This window comes from Calidris pugnax, unplaced genomic scaffold (genome assembly GCF_001431845.1).
Source record: "Calidris pugnax isolate Ruff unplaced genomic scaffold, ASM143184v1 scaffold24, whole genome shotgun sequence".
In the NCBI taxonomy this organism is placed as follows: Eukaryota; Metazoa; Chordata; class Aves; order Charadriiformes; family Scolopacidae; genus Calidris; species Calidris pugnax.
In genome coordinates, this window is record NW_015090922.1 from 40,568,187 (window position 1) to 40,580,926 (window position 12,740).

A 12,740-nucleotide genomic window follows, 5' to 3' on the forward strand; every position below is an offset into this window, starting at 1 on the left:
GCATAGGGATAGCGTGGTGATTGTGTCTCCAGTGGGCGTGCTGGAGGGCGGAGGGGTGGATTCTAGAGAGGGAGGAAGTTGCGGCGTGCAAGGGTTTTGTTTTTTCCATGGGGATAGCGTGGTGATTGTGTCTCCAGCGGGCGTGCTGGAGGGCGGAGGGGTGGATTCTAGGGGGGGGACCTGTGTCCTGTTTTGGGAAACAGAGCTTGGAAAGAAGGGCTGAGCATGCCATGAGTGCCCAGGAGCTGAAAGGAAACCAACCCATGGAAACCCGTGGAGAATACACGTGTTCTTCATACAGCTGGGGTTGTTCAGCCTGGAGAGGAGAAGGCTCCAGAGAGACCTTCTAGTGGTCTTCTGATATCTGAAGGGAGCTACAGGAGAGCAGTGGAGAATACACGTGTTCTTCATACAGCTGGGGTTGTTCAGCCTGGAGAGGAGAAGGCTCCAGAGAGACCTTCTAGTGGTCTTCTGATATCTGAAGGGAGCTACAGGAGAGCAGAGAGGGACTCTTTGTCAGGGAGTGTAGTGACAGGACAAGGGGTAACAGTTTTAAATTGGAAGAGGGGAGACTTACATTAGATACTATAAAGAAATTCTTTGCTGTGAGGGTGGTGAGGCACTGGAACAGGTTGCCCAGAGAAGCTGTGGTTGCCCCATCCCTGGAGGGGTTCAAGGCCAGGCTGGATGGGGCTTTGAGCAACCTGGTCTGGTGGGAGGTGTCCCTGCCCATGGCAGGGGGGTTGGAACTGGATGATCTTTAAGGTCCCTTCCAACCCTAACCATTCTATGATTCTTACAGTTCTAGGCAGATCCCATTATTTTTAGCAGCCAGAGTCAGAACCTGGACAATTAAATTAAAGGGCATGCTTTTCACAGTTTATGAGGTTTGTGTGTGTGTGCGCGGTGTTTACAGATTGCCCAAATGACTGATGTTACCAACCTGCGAGAGACGATGGAAACAGTGGAAGATGCTCTTCAGCTTCAGCGTGGCCTGGATGAACTGGAGAAATAGTCCCCAACAAAGGAGAAAATAACTTTACCTGGGGGCAAAAGCCTGTACTGAGACAGGAATAACCAGCTCTGTAAGTGCAGACAGGGCAGGACCAGCTCACTCAGTAGCCATTCCACAGACAAGAGAGCAGGGGGATGTATTAGGCATGATTTACCTTGGTTTATGCTATGGTGCTGTCAAAAAAAAAAAATGCCACACCGAGAGGTGCAAATGGACGTATAGCTTGCTGGGGGTAGGAAGCAGCCTTCCTGCTGCATTCTCTGCCACGAGGAATGCCATGTCCAGCTTCAGGTGTTGCATTTCGAGAAGGTGGTGGGAATTAAGGCCTCCAGACCTGAATGCACCAAGGGGCCTCAGCCATGGCCTCCTCCCCTGCTGATACCTAAGGAGGGTTTTATGTACTTTATAAACGGTTAAACTGTAGAGAATCTTCTTTTAGAGAAGAAATGTAGCTATTTTAGTAACCATCCCAAACTGTTTCAAGAACTTCGTAAGATAAGAAAGGATGTATGGTGGCCCTGAGAACATGGTGACCTAAGACAGGGATGTAATAAAGATGGACATTGTCTGACAAACAGGTGATAGCAGAGAAATCATTAGTTTTAATGAGCAATTAAGCAGTCAGAATGTTTTGCCAACATGAAAAGTGAGCCAAAGGACAGCTGAAGAAGATGAAGATTGAGGAAGAAACAACCCTCACTCAAAATGAGGACCACCAGAAGGCACAACTACATATGCCCAAAAGCTTATTATAATATGTAAATGAATTCTGGGAAATGTAATGAATATGCTAATGTTTTCTTGGAATTACATTGAAACTGTATACCTGTTGTGTATAAATTTAATTTGACAACAGCATTCGGGGCGCACAATAGGAGGAGCTATCCCCTGTGCACCCAGCGCTGCAATAAAGAATGTCTGCTTTCTAAAACTTTAAATTGAGTCTTAGAAAGTTTTATCTGCCGGTTTGTGGTAACACTGTGCCCTCTGCTCCGGGCCGGTCTCTGGGATGGACCTCAGCCCTACACTTCAGCCTTGTCTCCAGTCCTCCTTCTCCTGCAGAAGAAGACCCTGACCTGGCTTTATGTGGTCACCCTGCAGGCAGCAACCTGCCCTGGGATGCAGCAGGGCTGAAGATGGCTGCTGAGCTCACCTTTGGCCCCGCTCTGAGACCTCCCTGCTCCTGCCGGGCAGAAAAGCAGAGACAAGACAGCGAGGCTGAACAAGCAGTGCTTGTTTATCTAAAAGAATAAAAGGCTATGACTTGGTTATACTGTCATCAGGTATAACATACTGCAGCAGTTTTCCATCTCCAGGGGCGAGAGGGGAAAAATACAATGAGTTAAAAGCGTGGCCGTTAAGACTTTGGTTAAATATTAGGGGCAAACTCATGGTAGGGGTGATGTTCCTCAGCCTGGGTTTGTGATACTACAAATCTGTCGCTGGGGGTAGTTACAATCCTCAGGTTATTTCCGGTTGTTCATTTAGTTAAAGTTTTGCCTGAAATTAAGGCCCAAATCACCCAAATTTTCTTCGTTGAGTATAACTCCTTGCCCCACAAACAATTGCTTTCTCTTTGGTGATACAGCTGACAAACACAGGTGGAAATGTTAAACCTATTTACCTTAATAAGGTTATACAGCTGCAGGCTGTTTAATCTTGCCATGTGAATAGAATTGCAGTGCTTTTTTTGTCTTTAAAAAACAATGGTTTTTAAGTTTATCTGGTAGAGTGCAGAACAAGAAAGGGGATTGACCTGCAAGAAAAACTTCTCCTTTCCAGATTTTGAAATAATTTGGATGTAATTTTGAGCTTCGTTACTCACACTTGGTTCTGTAATAGAATGAATTGGGATAGCCAATCCAAATAATGTTTTAACTTTTAATCCTTATCTGAGATCAGATTTCCAGTTCAGAGGTAAAATAATTTTCTCCTTTGCATACATAAAAAAAGAATTCTTTTGAACTTTTATCTGTACTGATTGCTTTGTCATTCAGACTTGAATAGAAAACTATTTTGCTTTCAGGAAGAACCATTTACGAAACAAGTGGAGTTTTCTGTGCGAGTCCTGGGGACACTGAGGTTAGTAGCATTTTCACATCTATAGTATCAGAAAAAGAAATGTAGAGCTCAAAGCCGCTTCTCTTCCTGTGTGTGGCTTGAAGACTGAGCGTATTTTGATGATATCAGTCACCTTTTATAGTCTCTTGTGCTGAGTCTCTTTTTAATGTTAGAAAAATGAATAACTGGTCTTTGATTGTCAGTTGCTGTCGCTGGTAACAAAAACAGAGACTTGGCAAAAGCTGTTGTAATACTAGAGTTCTTCTTTGAGTGTGTTTGCTTTTAGCTGTTTTGGGGATGTTCCTCTGTATATACATCTTTCTAATTTTGGTACCCAAAGGAAGGAAAGGGGGTGGAGAACAGCCACCAGTTTTCTTTAAGGAAAGATAAATAGTAAGAGTGCTACTCATCTCTTAAAAGCAGGGTACTTCCCAGCATCTTTCTTTGATGGCTGCTGAAAAGGTAAGGACATCTTTTTAATCTATCCTGTATGACATTGCACAGGGCGATGCATTTTTTACTTACTGGGATGATGATTTTTAGACTGCAAAGATTTCATGGAAATACCACAACTGGAACTTAAAAACATGTTTTGTTTTTTTTTTTTTTTACTTTAAATGCTGGGCTGGGATGTTATTAAAATCACAAGACATAACTTTGGTAAAACATTATCAAAGAAGTTGTAAATAATTTGCATGTGTGTATGCAAGGGTGTGAAAATACGATTGTTGCAGACAGGTAGTATAGAATAAATAAGTAGAAAATAACCATAAATTCCAGGAGCTTTTGTGATCATTTTTACTCTGACCCTCCTTAACCTGTGTCCTAGCTACTGATGTGTTACATCTGTCTTCTGGGTTAATGGATGAAGTAATCCAGTTATCTCAAGTCAATGAAGGCTGTGACTTTAGAGGATCAGTTTATTTATACTTATTTAATTGTCATTATTTTGCTAATGCTTAAGGATATGAAAGAACATCGATAATATATTACATGCAGAATTGCTTTGAGAAAAAGTAGCTCGCTAAATCAGGCATTTCTAAGTTCAAAAACTTAAGAAACCTTTTGCAAACTTAGTCTTGTCTTAGGTAAGCCTTTTGATTGCTCTTCAGTCGCATAACATGCTATTTTAGCCTGATATAAGAGGAAAAAAAAGCATAGTCTGCTGAGCTTGCCTTGTGTGCGTGCACGCCTTCCTCTCCTAAGACATGACCATGTTGGTTGTCCCATCTCCATTGTTATGTCTTTAAGACTTCACATGGTAGTTTCAGAAAGCTGCTGATCCATCTGCAAGGTGCCTGACACTGGTTAATTTTAAATACGTAATTTAAAATAATGCTTGAACAAAATATTTTGTGAGAGTTTTGTGCAGAAAAGGGAGAAGCGATGTGGTATTGACTGAAAAGGTTAGTGTTGCTTTTGGTTTTACGTACAAGGTGCTTGGCTCTGAGGTTAACTAACTGTAAAACAGCTAGCTAGCTGGATTTGGTGGGTAAATATGAAAGTAGGACATCTGTTTTTAATATTGTTTTTTCCTGTCAAGGAGCATCATTACTGAGAACACCACTTTTTTATTACTGCCACTTCTTTATTACTGCCAAAAAACTAACCTGATGCAGACAGATATGGTGTTAGAAAGGCGCTTTTTTCTGTTAGGAAAGTCTGTTGTGGGGCACAAGGATCATCCCCCGTTTTGGCAGATACAGTACTTTATTTATTCTTAAAGCTACCTTGTCATTAAGCTAGATTTTGAGTTTGATTGCGCAAGAAAAATTGACAGAACACAATGACTGTCTGAATTTAAATCTTCATGAAGAAGCCAAACAAACAACCATTACTAGAATGTCCAGATTTATCACTGTGGATAGGATATGAAGGGTAGCAACAGACCAACTGGTTTTGATGATGGTGTTTGCAGTATCACTGGTGGGCTGAGGCTGAATGCCCTCCTGAAGAATCCTGCCCTGGCTAGGGCAGAAACCGTGTCTCCTGGGGAGAATTGCTGAGAACAAGACAAAGTGGAAACAAGGGGAGGCTCCAAGCCGTTCCTTCCCTTGCACCATTTAAATCTATGCAAGCTTGAATAGCTGAAATCATAAATTTTTAAAAATTTATATGCATCTCTGAATAAGATTTTCTATGCTCTCAGCATTTTTCGTAGACTAAGATGGCATTTGAAACCCATTTCCCAAACAAAACAGGCTTGAAATATCGAAAACTTTGTGTTCTTGTATGAAGAAGAGAGGTAGTCCTTTTTAAAAGAATTTGAAGAAGCTATCAAATAGCAACTATTTCTGTGCTTGCTTAACTACAGATGTTGCTCTTAGTAACTGTTTTACAGTGGCACATTCTTAGTAGGACAATATATATTGTCTTTAAGATCACTAGAGCAGTTTTATTTGATCCACCTAGTAATAACTATGATGAATTTGCTAGCTTTTACTAATGCTTCAGAGGGATTTTCTGATGCCATTGTAGATGTGCTAGCCTCTGGAAATCCTAAGAGTTTATAGAAAGTGTAACTTAACGCTGTAACGGGTGTTTTGGTATCTATATAGTGCAGAGGTCCCTGAGTTTGTACCAACTGCTCTTTCATATTATATTGACCTAAATGGAGTTGAAGGCTTTAAAAATGCTCATCAGTCCTGGCAGATGAGGTATTCTTGAGGTAAAAGATGAAAGCAGGTGAAGGATGTAGAGGCCTTTGAAAATTACATGTATCGTGTTAAAAAATTGCTCAGGCTTTTTAGGTTTCAACTGAGTAATTTCCTGTGAAATTGCAGTTGGTAAGGAAATAAAATATGATTACGCTTATCTCTCTCTCTTTTGTTTCCACAGGAAACCAATCTTTTTATTTTTTTTTTTCTTTGTTAACACCGCTTCTGTGATGTGCTTTGTCCTTTTGGTGTCTGTTGAAGGGTTTAATGAAAAATTATAAAAGAACAGAATGCATACTGTTTATAAATACAATTCATCACCTCCTGTTGCTTTGTATGAAATTAAGTAACTTAATTGGAGCAAGCTGTATATAAAATAATTTCCAGCACAGACAAAAATATATTGTCATTATATATCTGAAGTTTTGATGTTTGGTTTTTTTTGTTGTTGTTTTTGTGTTTTTGTGGTGGTTTTTTTTTTAAACTTTAAACTCACAGTATTTTAAAATGATGGTCCAGCAGTGCAGATTGTTGGTCAGATTCAGCCGAGGTCTATCAGTGAAGCATCAGAAACTGCTTTGGGAAAGCTTTACCCTTCGGTCCTAGTGTGTAGAGCTTCTGTCCAGAGGCTGGCTGTATGCATTTAGTTCAGCCAATTTTCATATACACATCTTTAATATTTGGTGTACCATAAGTGGAGCTCTCTTACATTTCTTGTAATACATGCTAGACAGTAGTATTAATAATTAAATTAGATTGAATAATCATTTATCTTTCTGCTTTGCTGCAAAGTATACTAAAATTATTTTCTATTTCAGTGGGAGTAGTACAAGTGAAGGTCACAGATTATATCCAGAATACAGGTGTGATTCTGTTTTAATTTTATACTTCTCGTATATTGTACATTAGTATCATCAGTTTGGGGCAAAAATTGTTAGTGCGTTGAGCTGGAAATAATATATACCTTAACTCTTTAGTGTTTGTGTGTATTAATAAGGATGATAGCATTATTGGGTATTAAGCTGTTTATCTAGACTTAACAGACATAGGTAATTGATAGAAGGGACCCTTAGAGAGTGTCTTTCCCTCTTTCCTCTTTGGTTTCTGATGTTTTGTCTTTTCAGTAAGATGAAATTAGAAAGGGGCACTTCTGTCTCAACCAATATGACTTTTCCAGTCATGGGGCCTGTAGGCCTGTGTTCAAAACTGACTTAAGCTTCTTTATTGTTTGTTTCACATTGACTGTACAGAAAATATGAAGATGCATGGCTGAATGTTAATGGACAATGTAGTGAGACTGTCTGAAGAACGGGACTGTCTTAAATCTTTCCTGTATCTGAATTAGTGCTTGAAAGGTCCGTGTATAGCAAAATGTGGTCTTCACGTGCCAGTTGAAATGTCTTGAAAAGTGGAAGAGAGGAAATAATAACATGTATTCTTATTTCCCTAGGTCTGAAAATCCCAAGTCTACAAGACAAATAAAGCAAACCATCCCCCCAACTCCTTTACACCATCTCTTGGTGAATTGTTTCTCCATCTGGTGACAGTTAAAGCCCTATTTGGGACCTTGCTGCAAGCTCTCATCTCCTTTGGAACCACTCTCAGAAAAAAAGAAAGAAAGAAAAGTACAAGAAGTTCTTTCATGTGAAAAAGACAAGACTGCAGTGACCTCGCTAACTGTTCATATTCCCAGAGACACTTAAATGATGCCTTGTGTGAAGCCAGGCACGGTTATTTTTCTCTTCAAGGATATGACACAGTGAAACATATCACCAATCAAGTCAGGGCACGGGCACTTAGTAAGCACTCAGACCACATTATACTCTATAAAGCAGTATCCATTGTTCTGGATGTACTAGAACCATAGGACAGGAGTCTACAAAATACGTGAAGTTTGGCAAAAATGGCCTGTGAAATTAATCTAAGCTTCCTTAAGGAACTGGAGCGAGAGGCGGTTCTGGAAGTCCTGTACCGTGACCAGATGGTGAGAAAAACAGAGGAGGAAAGAATAAGGTATCTGCCACTGCCCTATTCCTGTATTTCTCTCCTTTTTGCTCAGAAGTATTCTTCCTCTTTGCTGTCCTTCCAAATGTATTCTTTTTTTTTTTTTTACTTCTTGTTAGCTAATGCCTTTTTATTCTTTGGGAGAACTAAGGGTTATCCAGAGCCTCTTGGATTTACTGTTACTAATGACTACAGGAAAGATGAACAAATACTGTTCAGTGAGTAATCTACTTAATGAATTTTACTTCCAGCCTTCATAGAAAGTTCAGTTGCTGCCTGTATTTTTCCTATGAAGGCTTTATGGCATTCTTATCATGTTCCTATGTATCCATTTAAAGTCACAGAATCACAGAACAGGTTCAGATCTTTGATTGGCTTATTTAAATTATGCTGTGCCAAAACTGGAGTTAAGAATCATTGGATAGCTGCTCACTGTGCTGAATCTGTCTGTGTCCCTTCTCACATACGACAGGCTCCAAGCACATCACCCTGTCTTGGAAGTTGTTGCTGGTGTTAATACACATCATTGGTTAGGAAAAGGATTCTATTTAATTATTTCACATTATGCAAGTATCTCAGTTGTGAAGGATTTTATTTGCTTTATATCAGAGCTAAGGCAAGGATTTCCTTACAGCTTTTACCCTGCTTTGTCACATTGCATCCCCATGTAAAAAGGGGCATCTGTGTTGCTAAGTTAGAAAATTTTAGCCTCTTAAATGTAGAAACTTAGTTTACAACAAACATTTATGTAAGTATTCCTGGATATATTAAATGAGTGTGAAAAGTATGTAAAGGGTTATAAAGAAAGTCTGAATGGGTTAGAAAATCCTGACAACTGTTGATGATGTGGCTAACAATTAAAAACATAGATCTTGGGTATTGGTATGTGTAATGGAAGCAAAGTTAAGGAAAGGGAGAGGTTTTGATATTTTGGTCTGATGTTATTTTTTAACTTTCAGGTGATGCGTTTGTTATGATTATTCTTACATGATAGGAGATTTGATTCTTGGATAAATAAAATTTAAAAAAAAAATCATCAGATGAAAAGGAGCACCATATAGTCTCATTTTTTGTACGTGAATCACTTGCAAACACAATTTAGGTGCACTGCCCTCAGCATGCATAACTGACATGAACAGAACCCTATATATATGTATGTGTATATATATGTATATATAGACTAGACTCCTACTCTGTATGCACAGCTGTGGTTGTGTATACACTCACAGTGCAAAAATGCTGTGTTTAGGACACTTCCAGGTGATGCTCAGTTGAAGTCAGGCTTGAGGGTATGTCTCCCACTAGTAATGACAGGGTATTAGCTTGTGACTTACATGGGGGGGGGTTGGTCTATTTAATTATCTCTTTTTTTTTTTTTCCCTTTTTGTGTGTGTGTTTGTTTGGCCTGGGGGATTAGGAAGCTGAATCTGCAGCTGCAGCAGCTTCGGTGGAAAGGGGGAAGAGATGTAAGCCATGAATACCAGGAGAGGTCTTGCGCTCGCTGTCAGAAGTCGCTCGGGCTGTTGATGAACAGAGGTGCAGTCTGCACCGGGTGCAGCCACCGAGTGTGCTCCGAGTGCCGTGTCTGCCTCAGCCCCTGCCTTTGGAAATGCACCGTTTGCTACGCTCACGGGTAAGAAATTTTACTGGTTTGGGTAAGTGCCAGTTTACACCAGTTATCCACTGAACACGCGCTGGTTTTGTGGGCATCTGTCGCTTCAAGCAATTAGTGAAACGAAGCCCCCGGCAGAGTGGAAATGTTGGATGAAGTCCTGGCAGCAATAAAGTTGATGGGAATTTTGTGTTATGCCTCACGTGGTCAGGATTTCCCTCCCTGTATTTAGCAGAATGGATCCTCAAGGTAAGCCAGAGGTGGTGTGACAAAGATAATGGCAAATAGGCACAGTTGTTAATTTAAAACTCCTTCCCCTGACTCAATGTGGAACCAGTGCATCATAACAAGTTGCTGAAGGTGCTGTGGTTTTGGTGTAGTATAGCCAATTTCTTGATAATTTCCTAATCGTGGGGTTTTTTTTGCCTCATACTATAGGAGTGGGGAACCTATATTTTATATCAAAATACTCCATTGTAGTTGCTCCTGTTTTTCAGAATCTTTCTAAACCAAAGGGTTTAGCTATATTTCTACCTTTGGTAAAAAATAATATTATGTAGGCAAAGAAATATAGTTTTGAAACTGAATCAACAGTTGTGCTGGAAGATATAGATCCCTGTACAAAGGGTGAGGATTTGGATGAAATTTTACTTTATGCCAACACAAGATTAATGCACCGCTTCACTCCCTCTTAAGATGCCCAAATGAGATACATTTCTCAGCCATTATTATAAGGCAAGATACTGGTCTTAAGCTAAATGAATTTCTACCACTAGTTTGAAGTAATTTTCTATAGTTTGGAAGACACTATGAACTATCACTAAAAATATGTTCTCCGAATCCTCAGTTTATTTTCTAGCTTATAATAAAATAGACAATTAGATCCATTTATGTTTGATACTAACCAGTTACTAAATTTTGATGCATATATTTCACTATCTGTGTTTCACACTGTAAGCACAAAAAGGAAAGGTTGAAAAATCAACTTGCCGTATCCTCCTCTAGATACCTCCCTCCACTTCCTCTTCTTTTAAATTGGTTTCCAGTTATTTGGTGGCCACAATGGAAATCCCCCAGAGAGAGTAGCTAGTTGTTAAGCTGCCTTGTATAGTGCTGTGCACCCTTAATTATTTCATAAGCTTGTCTGGCTATTTAATGGCAAAACGAGGAAAGCATTATTTAAATGAAATAAAAGACAGTTTTAGTTTTTCTTGAGGAATTTTTTTTTCTTTTGTCTTGTGAATATAGAGGAATTCTTCAGCTGTCATTAAAGTTCTCTTTCTAGCAAAGAGCACACTTGATCTTGTTTAGCTGTGATGTCAAGGCCATTAAAATAGGTCAGACTTCTTCCGTTGCCTTCATTGAGTTTTCATAAAGGCTGCAAATCTCAAGAAGGGTAGGGGGTGCAGCAGTGGTAAATGTTACTCAGCACCTTTTGTTTACCCCAGTGAGAGAAAAACAGGATGACTAAGAAATGTAAGAGCTGATTTTCAGGTCCTGAGCAACCATATTTTTGTCACTTGGTTACCAGTAAAGTATTTTTTCCTGAATAAAACATTATCAGCAGTAGCATTAGGAGATTCTCTCTTAGACACTAGGGCCATGAAAATGATCAGAGAGCTGGAGCACCTCTACTGTGGGGACAGCCTGAGAGAGTTGGGGTTGTTCAGCTACTATGGGGACAGGCTGAGAGAGTTGGGGTTGTTCAGCCTGGAGAAGAGAAGGCTCCGGGGAGACCTTAGAGCCCCTTCCAGTCCCTAAAGGGGCTACAGGAGAGATGGGGAGGGACTCTTGATCAGGGAATGTAGTGATAGGATGAGGGGTAAGGATTTTAAATTGAAAGCAGGGAGATTTAGATTAGATACTATAAAGAAATTCTTTCCTGTGAGGGTGGTGAGACACTGGAAGAGGTTGGAATTTACTATCTGTATGTTGTTGCCAGTTTCAAGCACGTTTGGCAGAGGGAACGGTAATAAAAAGATTAATTTCATAGAAGGAAAATGAACTAGTGGGTAGAGAAGAAAGTTTAGCAGTGCCTGCAATGAGGACTTGATCTTTAAGGTCTCTTCCAACTCAAACCATTCTATGATTCTGTGTTTGTAACAAACATGCTCAAAGGCATTAGTGGAAGAACAGGGATAGGTGAATGTTTGTTGTTTACAAAATAAGAAATTTAAAAAGACTTGTGGACTGACAAACTTTGTATCCTTCACCTGGAGAGGCATCTCTTATGCGAATGGAATTGATATAGTGCAATTTTTTTTTTTTTTTAAAGAATCCTGTCTTCTAGGAGTTTAGAAAGACATTTGATTTGAAGGAGGTTAATCTATTTTACCTGACAAGGATACATCTTTATCAGCTTCATTGTCATACTTTTGGTCATAGCTGAGCTTAATACACTCTTTAGCCTGGGAAAAAAAAAAAGAAAAAGAGGGAATTTCCAGATCTCTTTTCATCCTGTGAGTGGTCTAATCATCACATGAACCTGTGCAAAACTGGAGATTAAACTCTGGGAAGATAACCATGGATAGTGGGAAGAACATAAAGGGAAAGCTGGAGATGAAAATTGAGGTACTAGAAAGGCAGCGCCCTTGAAGATCTAATGCAGCTAGAGATTTCAGACAATTATTAGTTAATAGATATCTGTCCAATGTAAATAAGTATCCTGTCTCAGTTATTTTAATGTAATTTTCAAACTCCTCTGTGTTCAGTTATGCACAAGGATCTATGGTTAGGCATGAAAATAAATAGTATAATCTATACAGGTAGTGATTTTTATTTATTTTTTTTTTTAAATATTCTGCTTTCCTACTTACAAAGGTGTATTTTAAATGCCTAAAATGCCTTAAAAATCAAGCCACAGAAAGAGCAAATGGAATCCTACCTGTAGTTTGTCTATCTTAACAGAGCAAGGTGGGGTGTGAAGTGGCAGACCCAGGGGTCTTGTTGCCTGGCCTTTGGTGGAAGTCAGTATAACTCTCATGTTTAGAGACTTTTCTTTGTTAAGGAGGCAAGCCCTACATGAATTTACTATCTGTATGTTGTTGCCAATTTCAAGCACGTTTGGCAGAGGGAATGGTAATAAAAAGATTAATTTCATAGAAGGAACTAGACACCAGGGCCATGAAAATGATCAGAGGGCTGGAGCACCTTTACTATGGGGACAGGCTGAGAGAGTTGGGGTTGTTCAGCCTGGAGAAGAGAAGGCTCCGGGGAGACCTTAGAGCCCCTTCCAGTCCCTAAAGGGGCTACAGGAGAGATGGGGAGGGACTCTTGATCAGGGAATGTAGTGATAGGATGAGGGGTAAGGATTTTAAATTGAAAGCAGGGAGATTTAGATTAGATACTATAAAGAAATTCTTTCCTGTGAGGGTGGTGAGACACTGGAAGA

At 39.8% G+C, this 12,740-nt stretch overlaps 1 protein-coding gene across 1 annotated transcript in view; it reads left to right on the top strand.

Annotated features, from left to right (window-relative positions):
* The first annotated feature begins 3,272 nt into the window (after positions 1-3,272).
* The window catches only part of SYTL3 (synaptotagmin like 3), a 47,416-nt gene continuing 37,948 nt past the window's right edge, over positions 3,273-12,740 (top strand). Inside the window, exons 1-3 of the mRNA XM_014950961.1 lie at positions 3,273-3,538; positions 7,184-7,746; positions 9,155-9,370. Coding sequence (XP_014806447.1) covers positions 7,637-7,746; positions 9,155-9,370 — 326 coding nt within the window. The 5' untranslated portion in view covers positions 3,273-3,538; positions 7,184-7,636. The remainder of the gene's footprint in view (positions 3,539-7,183; positions 7,747-9,154; positions 9,371-12,740) is intronic.